The following is a 20528-nucleotide window of genomic DNA, read 5'->3' as shown; positions in this document are numbered from 1 at the left end:
ATGTTTAACATCGTTTGGCTACCCTGTTGTCACACTCGTAGGCGCCGTGATGCCGCTGGGCACAAACAGCGTGATCTTATCGATTTTCCAGCAAAAATCGGGCGTCTGCTCCTGGATGAGCTTCCAAATGTACGGCACGAAGAACTGCTCCGGGTCTGCTTCCTCTTCGTACCGGTAGCTCGCGTCGTCATCGTCTACCGACGCCTTTGCTTTTGAGACGCCTCCTGTCCGCGAACCAGCACTGGAAGCTGCCAAAAGACTAACGCACTCAGCACGGATAATCTCCAGCACCTGGTCAGCGTCGAGTACGTCGTCAGGCGAGGTCTTCGCTTCCACGACGGCCTGGAAGCGTGCCAGCGTGCTCCAAACGGGTCCGTTATTCACCTGCCCAGCGAACTCGGAGTGCTGTTGCAACGCCGTAAACGACCCCGCGCGATGTAGAAGTGAATAAATAAGTTGCGGGTTGCGTGGCAGCAGCTTCGCCTTCAGACAGGATGACACCACGCCCAGCAGTAACCGAATGAACTCGACATACGCCGAACGTTTCCGCGCCAGTACCTCGTTTTCCTCTTTGTCCGTGTCCTTCAAGCGCTTCATCTGAGTCACTAGCTTCGCTTCGTTCTTGGCCAGCATGTCAATGAGGCCCACAATGCCTTGCGCAGCGTACACGTGCAGATTCTCAGCCGACCGTGCCAGATTCGACAGAGCTGCAAAGGCGTTGAGATGGATGAAGCTGTCCTGGAAGTGCGTGATGTTGCGGAAGATGAGCCGCGTGAAAATGACCATCATGAGGCTGCCCAGTGACACGTCCAACATGTAGTGTTCCTGGTACCATGACACATTAGGCACCACCAACTGCGTATGTGCCGCGCGAACGAACGCCGGGTCCTGCGTGAACGTGAGCAGTACAATCACGAGCATGTACAACCGGCTAGGCTCCACAGACCGCGCATGATACAATGTCTCCAGTAAGGGCAGCAACAAGCGTTCCATGTCGGCGTTGCTCACGGCATCGTCTAGCATCATTGGGTTTGAGTACAGCAGCGTGTACAGCATCAAATGACTCGCCTCGTAAGGCGCGTGGCGACCAATAACGCCGAACAAGTCCGTGAACAACAGCTCCAACTTTTCGGCACTAGAGCTAGCGGTGGCGTCACCCTGTCGTATCAAGTGAGCACGAGGATCTTCATTCTCCGCACTCTGATCGTCTGTGTCAGCACCATCCGTGATCCCACACAGTGCTCCTCGGAAAGGATTGCTAGCGACTGGCGAATCACTATCTCGACAGCTTTGAAGCAAAACAAGTAGCAACAGCACACTTCGATCGGCGAGTGGGCTTGCGGTATCCTCACGACTGGTAAAATACCGGATGAAGCTCCACGGGAATCGGAAAATCGATGCTGCAAAATTAAAAATGAGTCAGAAGAAGGAAGGTCCGAGCAAAGATGTCGTTGTTGCCAACTCACCTGCAATTGAGCCGACACCTTCGAGAGTGAAATAAGAGAATTGCTCTTGCTCGTACGCTTGGTCGGAGATCCCCGACAACGCAATGAGGGACATGCCGCGAGCTTTTCGCAAAGAAACCACTGCAGTATTCGAAGTGGAGCTGATTCCAGTAGCTTGGACCTGCTCGATGCTATTCTGCAGTAAGCGACGTACTGTACCTGAAGCCCAATACGACTTCTTGCCATCAGGCAGTGCGGCTGCCATCAATATGTACAGGAATGGGTTATGCGTGCGGAGGTCGCCCGCTTGCTTGGAATGATCTCGCGGATACGCCACAGGTGACAGGAGCACCAATAGCATGTTCACTACTTCAACATGCAGGTCGTACGTCTTATCACTGCAGTACGAAATACAGGCACCCGCATACACGAGAGTGAGGCCATCATCGACGACAATATAGCGTTCACGAATGCAACGCGTACTTCGGTGGAAACTCGATCAGAGCGGTGAGCAGCGCATCCAGAAAGCGAACGGCCAGGTCATCCGAAGAATCCTCGGGTGCGAGCGTATCGTTGGAAACCTTGTTAGCATACTCGTCTTCCATCTGAATCGACAAGCTATCTACTCGACACAACAACGTCAGTCCGAAATGAGAACCTGCATCCAGTCAACGTCCCGTCAAACTGAACACGTACGTCTTGTCGTGGCAACTGAAGCGTGTAGAGCACCAGCAAACTCTGTCGTTGGTTGATGGTTGAAGTGAGCCAGCAATGAGCATTCATCCGTCCTCTCCACAAACCGCATCGTGAACTGTCGAACCAAGAACAGCGTGTTCACAGCTCGCAGCATGTGCGAGTCCACCGTCTGCGGCTTGCCATCCACGGGATCCGGGCCCACCGCACCCGGTGCAAAAACCGCCAGCTCACTCTCCGTCATCTTGGCCACTCTGCAGCTGAACGGCAGCGAGTGGATCACGTAACGCAGCAAGACGCGGAAATTCCCGGAGCGGAGGCTGTTCTGGGCTATCGATGCATAAAGCTCCACGGTCAACACCAAATTATTGCAGTAATATTGCAGCAATCTACTGCACTCACCCAGCGTCTCTCCATACTCGCGGGTCAGCAACTCTACCTGCGCCTGCGATAGCTGAGGCAGCGGTTTTGGAGACGCCAGCACCGTGTGGTACGCCACGTCTCCGCGAGGCACGGGCGTCTCTCCGACGATCTTCTCGAACGCGGCCTTTTCCTGCGCAGAGGCGAAGATCTGCTCCACCGCAGCGGAGCCAGCGGCCGCGGCGGGCGACGAACTTGATGCTCCCATGATCAGCGTGGTGATAGTGGAGACTGAGCCCGTTATTTTGAGGGCATTTCTATTAGCGAGAAACGCCTTTCATTGGATGAAATTGAGGGGTGGCTACCTTTACCTAGACGACACTTCAACATGCGAGCCATGTCCTTAGTTGGCAATGTGGAACTCGCAGAGGAGCGGGAGGTGATCTGAGGGAGAAATGGCGCTGGGCAGAGCGACCTTCTTGCTGGCGTCTTCGAGCGACATGATCTCCATGAGCGCTGCCGGCCGCATCCTGCAGAAGCACTGAGTCAGCACTGGCAGTGGACATGATAAACTACGTGGAAGACAAAACAAACCTAGGCGAGCGGTAGAAGATGTAGTCCAGTGTCCCAACGAAGCGTGGAACTTTCTTGCCGTCGTCCGTGTCGGCGTCACCGTTGACGTTGGTGAACTTGGGCTCGCCGTCATCAGGGTCGTACTGCGAGTATGCGCTGCGGAAGTCGTTCTTATTCGTGATGAAGTTGTACACTTTGCTGTCCGGCAGTGAATTGAAGTCCCCAGCAAATATAGTTGGAGTTGATGTGCTCACTGCGCTCGTGAACTCCTCGATCGCGCGCAGCATTCGACGCGATTGCAGCAACTTTACGTCTTCTTGCATCGGGTCCCAGAACAGGTGCGTCGTTGCAACCACAAACTCCAGCGGCGTTTCGAGGTGCTCGAAGTGGACAATCGCACCAACAGTTCCCCTCTGGGCTCTCGACAGCAACTCGTGGTCGACATCTGTAGGAAATAAGAGTAGAGTACAAGGAGCAGGTCAGACACCTCGACTTGTTGCAATTGAGGTGCTAGATTCAGCTTACCATACTCATCGCCATTGGGCAAGTCCAGACTAACTTTCTGGGACTCTTTCACCTTTAATTTCGTCGCTTTCCAGAACACGGCTACGCCATCTGGCTTCGTGCCAGTTTTCTTGACGAAGAAGCTGTACTCAATTACAGCAACGTAGCAACAGAAACGAGAGAGCAACGTGAGTGGAGGTACAATCGCAAGCAAACAACCCGAACGTACCCGTCGTATCCGTGCGACTTCATCATGTTAGCCCAAAACTTGTCGTAGTTGTCCACTTCCTATTCAAGCACGCAGCAGTAACTGTCCTGATTAACAACACTGTTCCACAAGTCTCCAAAATCTCCTTTTTTGTCGTACCTGCAGACAAATGACGTCGGGCGAGACAGGTAAATTCGAGGCGAAGACAGCTTCCTGTTCAGTCACCACCGTCCAACTCGTCAGAAGCCAACATCTTTCAGCCGAAGTGCATTACTCCACTTGCTTCTCACCAACTTCTTGGACCGGTTCTTCCATCGGAGCTCGCTGGAGTCGCAGTACGGGAAGAAGCTCGAGCGCACGTAGCACTGCGCCAGCACGTTGTACGTCATCACCCGCAGCTTCTGCGCGATTCCAGTGGCTGCAACAAGCACATCAGCATCCACAGATCTCCCGCAAAGGTCAGACAAGCGACAACGACTCGGATTTCGACCTGGAACGGCCACGCACCGGCGCCATCGCGCGGCAGTTCGCGCATGCCCTGCGTCTTCATAGTTGCAGTCAACAGGCGTCGCGATTGGTTAATATAATTTATTCAGCCAATCGTATGGTTTTATTACCATGTCGAATATTGGCGAATGAAATATAGCAATTTGATTTTGCTGTCATTTGAGTGGCTGAAAGGCGGCGGCGCGATTGAATGGCCAGAGCGTGCTCGCCTGTGGGTTCCGACATTCGCTGCGGGCCAAGTAGTGCTGAAATCACAAAGGCTTCCTCAATTCAAAGGTAAGCGACCGAGCTTGTGCCCCTAATGCCGCGATGGACCAATAGATAAACAGGCCGCAGTCAAAGAGCTAACGCAGCGTTGCTACTGTAGATGGTGCAGGTTACTCCCGTCATCCGCCCCAAGATCGTCAAGAAGAAGGTGACCAAGTTCAAACGTCACCAGTCCAACCGCTTCAAGCGTGTTCCGGAGTCATGGCGTCGTCCCAAGGGTATTGATGGCCGTGTGCGCCGGAAATTCAAGGGCGCCATCAAGATGCCGAACATCGGCTACGGCTCCAACAAGAAGACGCGCCACCTGCTGCCCAACGGCTTCCTCAAGTTCCTGGTCAACAACGTGGCCGAGCTCGAGGTGCTGCTCATGCACAACCGCAAGTACTGCGCCGAGATCGCGCACAACGTGTCGGGCCGCAAGCGCCGCGAGATCATCGAGCGCGCTGAGCAGCTCAACGTGCGCGTGACCAACCCCAACGCCCGCGTGCGCGCTGAGGAGAACGAGTAAGCGGTTACGAGCAACCGACTACAGGAGTGACGACTCGACGGACGGATGCGTTTGGTTGAGGCGGAGCTTTACGACGAGGACAGGAGCCAACTGTGAGAAAGCAAGGAAGCAGCTCCAGCCCCAGGCGATAAGCGATAATGCAGCGTTTGGCGCCCAGCTGGACTTGTGGACTAGCTCGTGTGTAGTTTTGTTCTCCTTTCGTTTATGCTGTAGTCTTGTTGGTGTGTGATGTGCGGTCGCGTGGAAGGATTTCTGGTGATCAGGAACAGGTTGAAGGGGATTGACTAACGGGGTGCGTCAGCTGTATGCGTTCGTGTTGTTGGACTAGTGAAAGGTGAACGCACCTTGGTGGTGATGTCCGAGTGTCCTGGCGATCTTTGACGTTGACATGCAAATCAATATGCAGCTGATGGAGATGAAGCAACAAAAGCAGCATTGATTATCAGCAGTACAGCACGTGCAGACAGGCACTTCCTCAGTTGCATATTACAAAACGGACTTCGCGTGAAGTGTCCAGCCGTTTGGATCCTGCTACAACAATTTGGAGCTACAATATCGGCTCTTCATCGGTGTCATCCCCTCCCTTCTGAAAGACAACCTGCACACAATTACAGCAGACGTTGATGCAGTTAGCGTAAACCTCTGCGCCGATAGGGAATGTACCGTACCTCTTCCAGAGACTTGTAAATCTTCGCCCATTCGGGGTGATCATCGCCTGTCTTCATTCGCATGTCTAGGATATCCCGGTAACAGCTCTCCAACAAGGATTTCACGAATGGAGTCAGCACATTCAGACTGCGAGTATCCCACATCTTCTGCTGCGCCCACATCGTCTGAATACGCTGCCTCTGCAGCCCGTTGATTCCTGCCTCGATGTCGCTGATCTCACTTTCCAGGAAGCGCTGTTTTGTGGTTCTGGTGGAACCATATTTTCGGAGAAGCTCCTTGAGCTCATCGTGTTTCTCCAATAGCTCCATCGCGTCTTGCTTCTGCTGCAAAGATGACCCTTGAAAGAACCCCCGGAGAGCGTTGGCCAGCACAACAACGTATCCTGCCAAGGCTCCCTCTGCGCGCTGTTTGTACTGCCCAGCAGCAATCATCTGACCCAGCAACAATTAGCACACGTATGAGTTAGGTTGGTACGGGATCAAATTTGCTATGCGTATCCGGATACCTTCTGCAAGTCGGACCGCACCGTCAGCGCTTGATTGAACAGCATCGACACTTTCTTTGCCAACTCGTATTCATGTTCGGCTTCGCATAACTCTTCCTTGCACGTCCACTCAACTGTTTTGGACGTGCGTAAGAGATCGCTGGCACCGTTCACGGCATCTTGGCTCTCGCGCGATGCCATCTTCAGAAAATCTTCCGTCTTCTCGCGAACACTTACCATCGTCTCTTGTGTGTCTGTCGTGGCTCGCATTGCAGCAGCGCTGCATTCGTCGACGTTCCTGCTGCATTGCGCAAGAATCTCCGCCAGCTGTCTCGATTGGTCGTGTTGACGATCTTGGGCCTCTTGTTGCCGACGTTTTTGCTCAACCGCACTCACGGGGGACTTCAGCAACAAGGCAGTAGTGGCTGTAATCGCTTCGTTGCATCTATTGATAAGATCCGAACAAGTGGTCACGTGCTCGGCTGTCATCTGCTCCGGTCTCAGTCCTTCAGCAGTCTTTTCACGCAGTGCAGCCGTTTCCTCGACTCTTTTGTAAAGCAGTTCCAAGTTTGCCACCGCCTTAGTCTATCGTTTTCACACAAAACACTATTAAATCGCAGTGAAAGTATCGAGATGCCAAGAGAGGTCTGCCGTACCATATCTGCATCTTCACAATTGGAATCTTGGCCCTCATCTTCGGCTAGATGGCACAATTCTTCACATAGCGATTTCGCGAGAGTTTTAAGGTTCATCCTTGCTAGCGGGTCAAAATCCAACGTGTCCAGAATGACCGAGGCTGCAGCCGAATCCGTAGAAACCAGATACTGGCTCATGCGATCAGACAGCTCCTGAAAAGTTTGCTCCTTCTCCATGTCTTCCTCCGAGTCTCCCTCTTCGTCAGAATCCACGTCCAGCTTCGCTTTCTTGTGTTTTGGTGCGTTGCTAGTATCCAAGCGATGTTTTGAGTTGCGGTTCTCGAAATCCTGCAGTTGCCTCTCAAAGCGAAAACCCCGCTAATCATAACCAACAGACGACTCGTTAGATCTTCACAGGCCACACGACACCTCAATGTCAATCGCAAACCTTGTTGTCGTTGCAAAAGTTGGTTCGGCGCGTGTCTGCCTTGTTGTGACCGACAACGATGACGCCGCACCGACGTCGTAAGATCCCCTGCGCATCGATCTTCGGTAGTGCGATTTGCTCCAATTGTTTGACAGTGTCACTTCCCCACTCACTGTCCTCGTCGTTTGCATCCATCCGGTCAGCGTAATAGCTTTCACACTTGTCCCCTACCAATTGATACAAATAAGTGTGAGCTCAACTGCTAGGAACCCACCCAATTGCATCCACACACCAACTGTCAATCCAGCACGACTCGCGGCGGAGTTCTCCTCGACTGAGGTGATGACGAACTTGCCACTCTTGCCCGACTGGACTTGAAATCCCAACGACGTTTCGCCCTTGTACGCAAGCAGAAAGCGCTGTCATAGAGAACATCCTCGTCAGCGGCGGTGGAATTGAAAGGAATTGAGAGGAATCGCGGGACATACGGTGCGCCGCGGCTTGCTGTAGAATACCATGATCGATATCTTGATCTTGAAGGGACTTTGAGCGGATACCTTGGCTGCAGGCACACAATGTGTCAAATTCTGTGTATTACTTTGTACGCGTGGCAAACCAACTGCGGCGGACCAACTGATGCAGCAGCGCTCCTGTTCATTCTTGTCTACCTTGGAGTGTATTGGTAGTGGCGTTCGACGCAGTATACCCGTCGCGCGATTATCAATCAGCACTCATCGGCAAGACAAGTGCGCACAATCCACGCGATTGCGTTTTGGCGCCATCATTCACGTACGATACCTCTCGTATCGCCTGCTGGACCTGTTCGTATTCGACCTGACAGGTCCGTGTCAAAGTCTGAGGCTGACAGCAGCATTCCCAGCTTGGCGAGATAGACATGCATCCCTCGCTGCTGCTGCGCGTCGCTCGCCATGGCGTCTTGGCGTCGACGTCGCTGCATCTGATGCGTCCTGCAGGTTTGGCCGGCGTCATGAGTCGACGCGGCATCTCTAAGCGGGCAGCGGAGGAGGCGCGCCGCGAGTCCATCAAGATGCGCAACCGCCGCGCCGTCATGTACCTGGCGGGCACAGCCATCGCGTGGGTAGGCATCTCGTACGCCGCCGTGCCGCTGTACAAGATTTTCTGCCAAATGACGGGCTTCGGAGGCACCACGCAGCGCGTGGAGGGCTTCATGGCCGACAAACTCACGCCTCGGGAGGACTCCAAGCCCATCCGCATCACGTTCGACGGCGGCGTGAGCGCCAACATGCCGTGGGTCTTCCGGCCGCAGCAGCGCGACCTGCTGCTCGTGCCCGGCGAGACGGCGCTGGCCTTCTACACGGCCAAGAACAAGACGGACAAGGCCATCACGGGCGTCGCCACGTACAACGTGTACCCGCCGTCCGCGGGCGTGTACTTTAACAAGATCCAGTGCTTCTGCTTCGAGGAGCAGCGACTGAAGCCCAACGAGGAGATCGACATGCCCGTGTTCTTCTTCATCGACCCCGAAATCTGCGACGACCCGTCCATGAACGGCGTGCACAACATCACGCTGTCCTACACGTTCTTCAAGACGGACGACGTGAGCGAAGACGAGGTGGACGACGAGGACTAGAGCGACTAGCGAGACAGGAGAGAAGTGCGGGAGTTATGAGGCACCGCCGAGGATGAACTCCAAACACCTGCGAGTTAGAATACAGTTTGATGTTCAATTGTCCTCTTCCACACAGCTCACCTCAAGTGGCTCAAAGCATTGCCCGTCTACAACTGAGGCCGTTGCACCACGTCACAGACTCTTTTCACATTGGTCAAAATGCCCCATCAATTCAAACCTTTTTCGTCCAATCCTGTGTCTTTTCCCCAAATTCGCGCCGGCTTCTGCATACAAAACCCAAGCCTTGGACGAATATTGGAAGAACACTGTTCGTGGAACGAAGTGGGGAGGTAAAAAACCTCAAGAATATTGTTCTCGAGGTTTTGGACCTTCGTCCGTAATATCGGTTTTTGCAGGGGAATATGCTGGCGTGTGCACTGCACAGTGGGATGTGTTCGCTTCTCGCCGGTCTGGTTGGCAGAAATGATTTTTTCTGCGATTGGCTATTAGTCAAACGGTAATTTATTAAGATCTTGGAGAGGCGGGAGAATATTGCAGTCTTCCCGACGATGGTGCTAACTCGCGCTCAAGCTCGCGCTCAAGCTGCTGCTCGATCTCAAGCTGCTGCTCAGGACGATGTGGAGATCGACGGCGACATCGACGACGGGGAGATTCACGACGCCGCTGCTGACGGAGAGATCGGCGCCGCTGGTGATGACGCGAAGAAGGACGTGGATCGGTGTATCAACACTCTGCAGAGCAAGGAATCCCAGTCTGGTGACGACGCGGTGCGACACGAAGGTGGACCAGCCGAGCAGCCCGAAGCTTCCCAATACAGCATTGAACACAGCTTGCAGTCAGCTGTTGATGCCATCTGCAAGACGATTAAGGAGGGTGTGCGTGAGCTGACGCCTGTAGACGAGCGCCAGAGAATCCGAACGACACGCTACGAGCCCGACTGGAGCAACGACGGCGACAGTGGCAGCGACTCTGATGGAGATAGTGAATTCGAGATGAGGATGCTAGAGGCATGGGAGAAATCCTACCGACACACACCACGACCTGTCTCTCCTGTTCAACTGCCTAATAGAGAGAGTCGCCGTCCAAGCAATCTTGATGATGAGTCAAAGGTGCATGCAGCGTTGGAGAGGGATCAGCCACACATGGTGGCGATAGTTCACATTACGTTGGCGTCAATTGCTGCGACACAGACAGAGGATCAATCGCCACAGACACTACAAGGAGCTAGTTCGCCACTGACGACATCACCCGAGCGGTGCATATCGAACAGGGTGGCGGTTGTGAGGCCAACCGCGGCAGTGGTAGCGGGGACTCGTGCTTCGTCAAAAACCTAGGAGTACCAAGGATATTCGCCACCACTTCGTCCGACATCTACCGGCCTTGTGCGGTTGCAGTCACTTCGAGGACGCGCTCGAGCTCCTGCACGCCGCACACATCATCGAGCGCGAGCACACAAACAGGTGGCGCAAAGTGTACTCGTGTTAGGCCTTCAGCTTCAAGTGCAAATGAGAGCGGAGCAGACAGCCCAACACTACTTGTCGAGCAGTGGAACGTGAATGTGGCAGCGTTGTCTAAGTGCAGCTGGCCGGGCAAGGTAAGCGTGGCTACGAGAGATGCTTAACGGAAAGCATAACGTAATACGTGTGTGAATTCACTCACTAGTCATCTTGTCAATTTCTTACTACATTCACAATTCCGATTTCGTTTCCTCGAAGTCGTCAGGTAGTGACATACTAGAAGCGAAGTCGGCCAGAAGGTCGCTTGTCATCTCGTCCAGCTCATAGTCCATTTCTTCAGCGACGGGGAAGATGAAGCTTGTAGGTGTGTGCAAGTGATGCTGTCCCTTTGGGATCTCCTCACACTGCAATAAATCAACGAAGTCGCTGTTTCTGTTCAGGAATGAGCACATATCGATGTTGTGCTCGGCTAATGTCGTGCGCTGTGTAGTTACCATCTGCCCGCTTACACCAAAATCACGCTCAATCTGGCACGAAGATACTCGTATTGAGAACAGCACTCTCACAGCTTTCGGTATGATACGGTGTCGCCTTGGTGCTCAAGTCTTTGCCAAAACTCAAGTACTGATTCATTTGGTGTGTAGTCCTCTTTTCGTGCAATGTCGACAGGATCTTCCAGCCATCGATCAAGTTTCTCTTCTGCGCGTCGATCCTGCCGGCTAAAGGTTGGTGGTCGGCTTGATCTCGGCGCAAATTCTGCTTCCAGTCGACTGACTTGCACAACAGGTGCAGGTGGTTCAAATTCAGAGACGTCCGCGGGTTCACTTACTGCCTTAAGTAAGTCCAATAAGTTGCAGCGGATTTTGGCGTTCACATCATTCTTCCTGGTCACAGCATCCCTTTCGCTTTTGCCATGCTGACGGCACGACAAAATCACTGCACGATCGAGGCTCCTCTCCGTTCGTTTGAAGATAGGGTGGAGTTTCAACTGCATTTCAAATACAAATTGACACTTGTGGAATTGCTTGTCGTTGTAATATCTGCTGAAGAAGCGTTCGTCCAATGCTCTCCGCAATAGTCTCCGTACATCCGCAGCCAGTGGTGTAAGGTCACTTGCAGGAATCCAACGAGGATTTTTGTCGGTTGATAGGTAGTGTGGCAAAGGCTGATCAGGGTCGAGGTCGTGAATACGCATCATATACAACTGTACGAGCACGTCGACTTGAACAGGATGCTCTGCTTGACATGTTCGCTTGATCTCACCGATTTGCTTCAGCACAGACAACACATGAACCAAGTCGTCATGGCGATTAGCCAACGGGAACTCTGGTGGTGGCTGGTTGGCACGAAGTGCTTTACGAGCTCGCTCTTCATACCACGCAGTTATTGCTGGCCACTTCTCAAGAACTCTCTCCAATGAACGCGTCATGCTCAGGAAACGTGAAGTAGAATATCCAACAAGTCGCGTGGAGGCACCCTGAGTCTTAGACTTACAGAGCTCTGCAAATAAGCTCCCAGTGACAGACACGACCTTGACCTGAAATATTGTTCTTACCATCCGTGAGATTAAGTCCGCCATCTCCGGGTTAGCTGCAGCACTAGCAGCTCCATTTACACCACATGATGACTTTGTAGCTGCGTGGGCCATGTGTGCGAAGCACCACTCCCAGTGCAGATTGAGTTCTTTGCACAGCATCGATTTCACGTCACCCCCCGAGTCGCTCGTAGCCCCGTAGAAATCGCTCGTCGCTAAGCCAAAGTCCTCGAGCATGTGCTTCAACCACCCTTTGAAGGGCTTGACAATGCCGCCATCACGATCTCCATATGCGGGGTTGAACTTTCTCGTTCCCAAGAGAATGGACTTGTACTCCCAGGCCTTGTCCACCAGGTAAACCCGCAACCCAAGAAATTTGTCTTGCGTTGTTTTGCAAGTCCAAAAATCTGCCACGAGCGTAAAGTTCGGGTAGTCCTCTCGGTTCTCTTGGAGGTAGTTAGTGATCTCCTTGCGTGTTGAAGAATACAGCTCCACGATAGATTCCTTCACCTGCTTTGTAGTTATCTTGGCCTTCATCTCGTCCTTATAGAGTAGCGCTTGGATTAGTCTTGCCTCTTCGTACTCCACCATACGAAACGTCAAGTTATGGTTGATGATCATGAGAGTGGTCATCAGCACGTTTAGCCGGGTTGGGTTGTTTGAGTACAGGGCGGACGATGACAGGTGGTTGTAATCATGGTCGTGTTTGCGCTTCTTGACGGTCGCTATCTTTGTTTTCGGCGAGCCAACGTTGTGTATCTTCTGGAGGTGCTTCACGGCCATGGTCGTTTTGCCAGCATAGAGCTTGAACAGGTTTTTTCCTGACGTCCGACACGCCTCGTCGGCCAAACAAGCCCACGCGAAGACCTCCTTCTCGTTCTCGATGTACTTGACACGAACCCCCCACTTGAATATGTACGAAGTCTCCTTTGGTCGTGGAGGCACCAACTCGAAGGGTCCAAGGGCCTGGAACTCTTTCACTGCTTGGAGGACCACAGAAGGTGGCTCTGTCATCGTCACGCGTTGGCTGGAGGTGTCGTGGGTCCCTGCAGATGTCACGAGTGTGAAGTAAGTCCCCGATGCGGTCTCTAGTCTTGTCGGCTGCGCTGTGAGCTCGATGCTTGGCGGCGGAGCCTCTGACCTGAAGTCCGAGGACTAAAGCTGAGGCTGGAGGCACAGTGAGTCCCTGCGGTGGCCACGAGTGTGGGTCACAGGTGGATTTAGTCCATGTACTGCTGCTTCAGGCGGAGTCCTCTGACCTTCTCCTGAAGTCCTTGACTTGATCCGTGTGCTGGAAGGTGCCGTGGTCCGTGTGGTGGTCACGAGCATAGACTTGCAGTGCTCAGGGTCCCTGGTGTGATCACGAGTCTGTCGGCTGCACTTCGAGCGCGTCGGAGGCTCAGCACATGCGAACGCAGGCCGCTTCTTGGGCAGAGGATATCTTCGCGAGTGAGCTCGATAAATTTCAGTGCGGCTGTGGAAGATCGTGCGATTTTCAGCCAATCCAACGCGTAGGATACGAACACGCCAGATCCGCATAAATACGAAATGCGCGAGAACGAATATCGGGAGGGAAGCTCGCAAAAATGTTCGTTGTTCTCGCACTTTAGCGAGGAGAACACGAAAATCACGTTTTTCATGTTCCCTCTTTTTCGTGGAAGCGTTTTTCACCTTTTTTTTTGTTCCCCTACCCGCATGTTCGTCCAAGGCTTGACAAAACCTAAGAACAAGTCGCCGAAGGACGTATACCCCAGCAGACGAGCATGGCCAGCAAGGAGGAGCACAACGACGACGAGATCCGCGAACAGGACCGTTTCCTGCCGACGGCCAACATCTCGCGCATCATGAAGGTGTCGCTGCCGTCCACGGCCAAGATCGCCAAGGACGGCAAGGAGACGGTGCAGGAGTGCGTGAGCGAGTTCATCTCGTTCATCACGAGCGAGGCCAGCGACAAGTGCCAACAGGAGAAGCGCAAGACCATCAACGGCGACGACATCATCTGGGCTATGAGCACGCTGGGCTTCGACAGCTACGTGGAGCCGCTCAAGCTCTACCTGCAGAAGTACCGCGAGTCGGTCAAGGTGGAGAAGAACGACAAGAAGGACAACGTGGGCTCCTTCGGCGCGTCCTCGTAGAGCGTTGCGGCTATGAGGCGATAGCAACGCGCAGTAAATACACGAAAAAGAGACAGAAGACGGACTGTTTTGTTGCTATCGAGTGTTGCTGCGAGCTGCCTGGACAAGTTGTAACATTTTGGCTTTCTTGTTCCTGCTGGCAGCTTGGAGACACTCGACGACGGTGTCGCCGTACTTGTCTTTGATGCGAGCGTCGGCACCCGAGGACAGGAGGATGTGGACGCACGCGACGGATTCACGCACAACGGCCACGTGCAGAGCTGTCCAGCCGTTGATCTGCAGTGGTGGAGTGAGGAAGAGGATGGAAATGCGAAGATGCAGAAACGTACCTGGTCGATGGCGTTGACTTGAGTTCCTTTCTGGACTAGAAGTTTCACGAGGTCACTGTGGTTCTGTGAGGCAGCCCAGTGCAGACCACTCCAGCCGTGCTGCGAAGAGGAACATGGATAACATGTTGGTGAGCTGAAGAGAAAAGAGAACTCGGTGCTGCCTCCTACCTGGTCTGCGATGTTGGCGTCGACGACTCCGTCGTCAAGCATGTCTCGGACCTGGTACTTGTCGGCACGATACACGGCACGGAGGAACTCCTTGCTCTCCTTGGATTCACATGGAGTTGTCTGTGGAGGTGGGTCGTAGCTCTCTTCCTCGTCTGGTGACTCGTCCTGTGCAGGTTCATTCTGCTTCTTGGTGGTGTCTTTCTTCGGGGTGCTGCCATCGTCTCCTTCAAAGCTCGAGTAGCCATCGGCGTCGTCATTTTCCTTGTTGCTGTCAGGATCTGCCACCTCTGGTTTTGAGTTGTCCACCGACGCAACCTTAGCAGTCAGGACGTGAGCAGCTTGTTCCTCTTCCTGCCGCACTTCCGCCGCTGATTGCTTCAAGGCCTGTGAGCGGAGTTCCTGAGGCTCCGTCTTCACCCCCTTCGCTGTGGACTCCAGTGCCGCCTGAATCCTTGATCGATCTTCCTTGTTGATCTCTTGAGCTAACTGCTGCAGTGTTTGCTTTGGTGGCTGTGGCTCCTGCTTGGCCACGTCTAGCAGAGTCATGGGCTTGGACGAACCATTCACAGCGTTTTCAGCTCTGGCAACGTCAGCAAGCGACAGCATCGCAGCAGCACTGGCTGCCTCGGCGTTCATCGCCTTCGCGACATCGAGCAAAGACGACATCGATACTCACAGCGGGTCGTAATAAATGAACTGCACCTGCATTACTCCTTTGTCTACATCTAATCCATCCACTCGAGTCGTTACGCATACTGGGATGGTGCACCATGAAGCGGGACTTGCAGCTATCTCTGCCAGCCCGGCACCGCCGAACTTGGTGTCCGTGCCCGCTTCTTGGTCGGCCCTGGGGATGCTGACCGACTCATGGGTCGGCCTCGCGCTGCTAACCTGGCTGCTGTCCTTGCTTGAGAGGCGGCAGTTCCTGCTGTTGCGTTTGATACACTACCCAGACTCGATTGCCGGACCTTCTTGGTGACTTGTGTCTGGCTGGATGCGCTCGACGCAGGCGACACCGATGACGGCGTATTGTTGGTCGAATGCACACCAACGTTCTCCTTCTCCTTGAGTGTAGAGCGCAGCTTCTCCAGCGAGCGCTGCAGTTTGCACCTTTCGTCCGTCAGCTGCCGCACCTGGTCCAGAAGACGGTTGTTCTCCTCCTTCACCTTCACGTGGTGTTGAATCTTCTGGCGGCTGTTGTGGTGGCCAACAAGCTTCTCGTTCTCTTTCGTCACCATCTCCAGCTTCTTGGTTAGCGACTGGATCTCGCGCTGCATCTTCACCTTGTCTGTCAAGAATTTGCGCTTCAGCTGTCCAACGGTATCTTGAGCTACGGACTTCGCTTTGGCTTCCTTCTGGGCAGTCTCAGCTGCAAGGGCTGCTGCTTTCTGCTCTTCCAATACCTTTCGGTCGGATATGATCTGCTCCTCGGCAGCGTCAAGTTCACTCCGGCGGCGGTTGATCTCCTCTTCCTGCGCCTTCAGCTCAGATACTGTCTTCTTCTTGAGACTCACGTTCTCAGCCACAACCAATTTGTACTTAACGTCGAGCTCTTCCATCGCAGCATGAAGTTCTTTCACCTTGGCGCTGCTGTCATCCTCGACAGAGCGTGCCAAACGTTCCTCCACCTCAACTAACGATTTGTTCGCAACCTCGAGCTGCATGTCCTTCTCCTCGATGGAGGAGCCGAGCTGCTTGATCTCCTGCATCAGTTGCTCCGTGTGTTGCGCCAATATTTCCTCTCCTTCTGTTACCTTCTGCTCGAGTGAGCACTTCTCCGTCAAGAATGTCTCTTCAGCCTTTGCGAACACGGCAGTCTTCTCCGCAACCAACTGCTCAAACGCTTGCACTCGGCCATGGACAGTCTCCAACTCAGCTTTGTACTCACGGGTCTTCAGATTCCACGCAGCTTCATCGCTCTGCAAACGCTCATTCAGCGAGTTAATGGTGGTATCCCTGTCCGAAATGGCGGTCATCTTCTCAGACAGCTCCGCCTCCCGATTTGACGCAGTGCTCTGCTGCTCCGCCAACTGCTGTTCAAGATCGCCTAGGCTGTTCCGCAGCTCGGTGACGGTGTCAGTCAACTGGACTTGTGTTGCAACTGAGTCAGCGGTACCCGACTCAAGCGAACAGATCTTGGCTTCCTGCTCGGCAACACGATCCTTCAGTTCTCGTAGATTTCTATCCTTTTCAACAACCGATGCCTTTAGACTGTCATTCTCTTGCTCCAGCTCGCGATTCTGAGCTGACAAAGTTTCCCCGTTGAGTGTCAGCTCCTCAACACGTTTATCAACAGCCGAGATCGATTCTTGGTAATGTTGCATGAGCTTGTTCTTCTCGTCCATCCATGTGTCTCGAGCCACAGCAAACTTTAGTTCCGCATCCGGCTTTGACTCTTGCTCGGTCTTCAGAGATTCAGCTAGCTCCAGACGATCAAACTCAAGTTTGCGCACTTCATCGCGCAGGGTCGATTGGATCCCCTTGTACATCTTTATCTCCGCCCGCTGACGAGAAGCAGCATCTTCAGCGTCACGAACCTCGCTTACGGCCTTGTCAAGCTTGCTAGACAACTCATTCATTGAATCCTCGTTTCCAGCAAGCTCCTGCTTCAGTTCTTCAATCTTCGTTGCACTAGTAGCCAGCCCCTCAAGTTGTTTAGACTGTGCAATAGCAGCTTGGCGAGCATCTTCCTGTGCCGAGGAGAGATCCTTTTGAAGCTCTACGGCTTTGTTTGACTGAGTTGCAACTTGCTGCTGAAGTTCCTTTACTTCTTGGGCGAACTTCTTGATGGTGCCTTCCGATTCGGACAGCTGGGCTTGTTGCTCTTCACATCTCTTCACTAGCTCAGCATTTTGGGTTTCGATCTCGCTCGTCTGGACTGACAACTGCCCAGCACGCTCCGACAAAACCACAATCTCACTTGCCATTGCGTCCTTCTCATCTTGAAGCTTTTCCATATCGCCCTGAAGTCGCTCAATATCTTGCATAGCAGAAGCTCGCTCTGATTCGATTTGATCCTTGGCTTCAGAAAGCTGGGATAGATCGCCAGCAGACTTGAACAGTTTTTGCTGGAGGTCTGCGATCGCTACCTTGGACTCCTGCTCTTGATCACCGAGCTGACGCTGAAGTGCAACCAACGATGCTTCCTTCGCTTCAAGCATTGTGTTGTGAACACGATCAGCTTCTTCTGTCTTAGCTTTGAGATCGTCGAACTCAACTCGAATCTGCAGAAAATGTTCCTCCTTCACACGTAGTTGCTTTTCGAAGTCCTCAATGAGCCTACGCTCTTCCTCTTGTGCTTGCTGCGTCAATGATTCGATCGCATCAACATGTTTTAGGCCAGTGGCAACGGCATCATCATGCAGCTGCACGATAGCATTCTTGGATTCCTCAAGTTTCTGCTCTAGAATCAGTTTTTCCTCAGCCAGCGCGGCTTCAGAGCGCTTCAACTCGTTAATGACATTGCCACGATCAGAAATTTCTGTTCGCAAGTGTGCGCCTTGCAGCGTAGCTTCCTTCAATTCACCTTGAGCCTCACCAAGCTGCGACGCTGTCTTCCGGCTTGATTCTTCAAGATGAGCCATCTCCACCTTCAGTTGGACAAATGCTTTTTCAGCGTCTTGGGCCTGGTGCTCACGCTGTTTTAGATCTATGGTCACCGCAGCAAGTTGGTGTTGCAAAAGCTTCTTAGAGCTTTCGAGGTCTCGGTTCGTGGTGGCAGCGTCAGCTAATGCAGCTTCGAATTCGAGACGGGCGGCTTCACTAGCACGTCCTAGCTGTACCTCCAGCTTCTCAACCCTGACTTTCTCCTGAACCAGAATTTCTCGGGTCAAAGAATGGGACTCTTCTGAGCGCTGTAGGGCCACTTTGGAATCTGAAAGTTGTCTTTCGGCATTATGCTGCTGAAGTGACCAGGAAGCTTCGCGCTCCTTTATCTGCAAAAGCTCCAATGATACTTCTGCTGTTTTCGCTTCCATGCAAGCATGGAGGGCTGCGACAGAGTCCAACTTGGCTTGGTATTCGCTGGCCTGCTGCTTGAGCGCTTCCTCAAGCCGAGCGGAAAAATCAGCATCCACGACCTCTTGCGACGTAGGCCCTTCCATGCTTTCATCTTTCCCAGATTGATTTTCAAGCAGGCGGTCCTGTAAGTCGTGCTTGTCGTGCAGCACGAATGCAAGCTGCTTGGTGAGAGTTAGGAGCATCATGTTAAGATTCTCCACATCGCTGTTAATGTTTCCGGTCACGCTGGCCCCCTCAACCCCACTGCGCTGTAGTTCATCCTGAAGTTCAGCAAAGCGTTCTTCCACCTCGTCGTATTTCATCCTCCACTCAATGGCGTCAGCTGTGGGTTTATATTCGTGCACGCCTGAACCGGTGATTCCTCGCAGTCGAAGCATCATCTTCAAATGTGCAATATGGTTCTTCAATTCTGCACATAGTGTCTGAAAATTACCGTTCTGAAGCTGCAGGAACTCACACGAGCGTAGCAATCTGTCGTTCTTCTCGGCGGTCGTCGCAAACGATTCCTCCAGTTCACGAAAGCGAGTATCGATGGCAGGATCACACTGGGGTCCCAGTGGCTGTGTCGAGGGAGCAGTCGAATCTTGGCTTGAAGAGACTTCAGATGGCGTTCCACCTTGCAAGAGAAAATTCGATCCTGGGATATTGCGAGCGATTTCTTGATGTGCTTGTTGCAGCTGTCGCCGAAGCCGCTGTAGCTCTTCTTGCAAGAAGAGAGCACTTCCCACCGAGTCTTCATTGACCACTGCGCTGTTTTGGATCATCTTCGCTCGCTGTGCAAACTTCAGCGTAGAGAGCGTCTCGAAAGAGGAATCGTCGGCTGGTGAAATCGTCGCGACCATGAACGTCTTAGAGTTTCCGCCCAATGAATCCTTCAGGAGGAAGGTCAATTTGGAGTCGCGGTAGTGCACGTGGCGGTGCTTGCCCACAGACTGCTCCGACAGCCCCATGATGACATTCCCCAGAGCCGACAGCGATTTGTTAATACTACCAGCCTCCTTCAGCCGGCCCCCTGCTGCGTCTGTACTCCGTTGGCGCTCGGAACCTGCCAAATCCACCAAATTGAATCTCGACGTGCGGATCTTCGTGCCTTCCGCCGACATCTCCTTGGACTGCAATTGCAGGATAAAGACACTGTGTGAGCGACTACTCTCTCTGTTCATCGATGTCTGCCCGACTCGTCGGTTCTGCGCGCCGACGGTCATCAGCTCGGCCGCTTTCTTAGAGTTGGTCACCACGCTCTCGATCAGTCCTTCCACGTGGACGCCCTTGCGTCCATTCTCTCGGAGCTGCAGCCCCGCCGCGTCCTTGGCGCTTCCTCCGTCCAGTAAATCGTACACTCGTTCGTTGTAGATCTCGAGGAACGAGCACACGAACGTGTGCTGCACGTTCTTCCTGCTCTCCTGGGCCACCACATTGTGGAACAAATAGTCGAACACACGCGGCACGAGGCCGCGCAGAGCGAGTTGGTCCTGCGTCAGGCCGCGCGTCTCCGTGTCGATGACGTCGTCGGGGCCCTGCATGGTGAACGTCTTGCCCGAGCCCGTCTGTCCGTAGGCGAAAATGGTGCCGTTGTAGCCCTCCAGACAGGCCTGCGTGATGGGGGCACCCACCACGTCGAACACATCGTTCTGCGTGGCGCCCTCGCCGAAGACGCGATCGAACGTGAAGGTCCGCGTGGGTCCGTGTTTGCTGTGCAGGAAGAGCGACTGTCCAGAGGCCGGCACGCTCACGCACTTCTTGGCCAGCGCGGCAGAGTTGGCAGAGCGCGCAAAGAAGCCTGCGGATCCTCCTAGCGCGCTGGCCTCGACGCCGCGCTCGCGCTCGTTGGGCGGCCGCACACGGCAGAAGACTTTGACGTTGGCGTCCTCGTCCATTTTGCCCGAAAAGTCTTTTTTGCTTGGGCGCGCAGAGACTCAAATTTGAATTTCCGGGGTAGAGACGAGGCGGGAAAACAAAAAAAATGACGCTCTGATGTGACGCGTCCCGATGG

At 53.5% G+C, this 20528-nt stretch overlaps 8 protein-coding genes across 8 annotated transcripts; 3 read left to right on the top strand and 5 right to left on the bottom strand.

Moving 5' to 3' along the window:
- Window positions 1–18: 18 nt before the first annotated feature.
- KRP23_14621 (Dymeclin) lies at window positions 19–2766 on the bottom strand (the record flags this gene model as incomplete). The annotated part of the gene is made up of 5 exons (XM_067885463.1): window positions 19–1400; window positions 1467–1843; window positions 1929–2067; window positions 2142–2468; window positions 2541–2766. 5 exons carry the CDS (start codon window positions 2764–2766, stop codon window positions 19–21), a joined length of 2451 nt encoding a protein of 816 aa, XP_067737130.1.
- Window positions 2767–2901: 135 nt separating this feature from the next.
- Window positions 2902–4333, bottom strand: KRP23_14620 (Carbon catabolite repressor protein 4-like protein 4; the record flags this gene model as incomplete). The annotated part of the gene is made up of 7 exons (XM_067885462.1): window positions 2902–3028; window positions 3093–3516; window positions 3597–3718; window positions 3805–3863; window positions 3943–3996; window positions 4074–4201; window positions 4291–4333. The coding sequence occupies 7 exons, from the start codon at window positions 4331–4333 to the stop codon at window positions 2902–2904; spliced, it is 957 nt and encodes a 318-aa protein (XP_067737129.1).
- Window positions 4334–4387: 54 nt separating this feature from the next.
- KRP23_14619 (60S ribosomal protein L32) lies at window positions 4388–5065 on the top strand (the record flags this gene model as incomplete). Its single annotated transcript, XM_067885461.1, has 3 exons — window positions 4388–4403; window positions 4550–4566; window positions 4658–5065. The coding sequence occupies 3 exons, from the start codon at window positions 4388–4390 to the stop codon at window positions 5063–5065; spliced, it is 441 nt and encodes a 146-aa protein (XP_067737128.1).
- Window positions 5066–5612: 547 nt separating this feature from the next.
- On the bottom strand, window positions 5613–7798 carry KRP23_14618 (uncharacterized protein; the record flags this gene model as incomplete). The annotated part of the gene is made up of 7 exons (XM_067885460.1): window positions 5613–5663; window positions 5734–6165; window positions 6240–6803; window positions 6875–7231; window positions 7302–7507; window positions 7573–7699; window positions 7769–7798. 7 exons carry the CDS (start codon window positions 7796–7798, stop codon window positions 5613–5615), a joined length of 1767 nt encoding a protein of 588 aa, XP_067737127.1.
- Window positions 7799–8175: 377 nt separating this feature from the next.
- On the top strand, window positions 8176–8892 carry KRP23_14617 (Cytochrome c oxidase assembly protein ctaG; the record flags this gene model as incomplete). The annotated part of the gene is made up of 1 exon (XM_067885459.1): window positions 8176–8892. The coding sequence occupies one exon, from the start codon at window positions 8176–8178 to the stop codon at window positions 8890–8892; it is 717 nt and encodes a 238-aa protein (XP_067737126.1).
- A 4754-nt stretch (window positions 8893–13646) lies between these two features.
- KRP23_14616 (Nuclear transcription factor Y subunit B) lies at window positions 13647–14018 on the top strand (the record flags this gene model as incomplete). Its single annotated transcript, XM_067885458.1, has 1 exon — window positions 13647–14018. One exon carries the CDS (start codon window positions 13647–13649, stop codon window positions 14016–14018), a length of 372 nt encoding a protein of 123 aa, XP_067737125.1.
- Window positions 14019–14093: 75 nt separating this feature from the next.
- On the bottom strand, window positions 14094–15181 carry KRP23_14615 (Acyl-CoA-binding domain-containing protein 6; the record flags this gene model as incomplete). The annotated part of the gene is made up of 3 exons (XM_067885457.1): window positions 14094–14294; window positions 14348–14446; window positions 14516–15181. The coding sequence occupies 3 exons, from the start codon at window positions 15179–15181 to the stop codon at window positions 14094–14096; spliced, it is 966 nt and encodes a 321-aa protein (XP_067737124.1).
- Window positions 15182–15303: 122 nt separating this feature from the next.
- On the bottom strand, window positions 15304–20412 carry KRP23_14614 (Kinesin-like protein KIF15; the record flags this gene model as incomplete). The annotated part of the gene is made up of 2 exons (XM_067885456.1): window positions 15304–18915; window positions 19876–20412. 2 exons carry the CDS (start codon window positions 20410–20412, stop codon window positions 15304–15306), a joined length of 4149 nt encoding a protein of 1382 aa, XP_067737123.1.
- Between the last annotated feature and the right edge of the window lie 116 nt (window positions 20413–20528).

The sequence above is a fragment of the Phytophthora ramorum genome (genome assembly GCF_020800215.1).
Source record: "Phytophthora ramorum isolate Pr-102 chromosome Unknown Phyram_PR-102_s0022, whole genome shotgun sequence".
Lineage (NCBI taxonomy): Eukaryota > Oomycota > Peronosporomycetes > Peronosporales > Peronosporaceae > Phytophthora > Phytophthora ramorum.
Note: the sequence above shows the minus strand (reverse complement) of the source record. Positions and strands in the feature narration are given on the sequence as shown.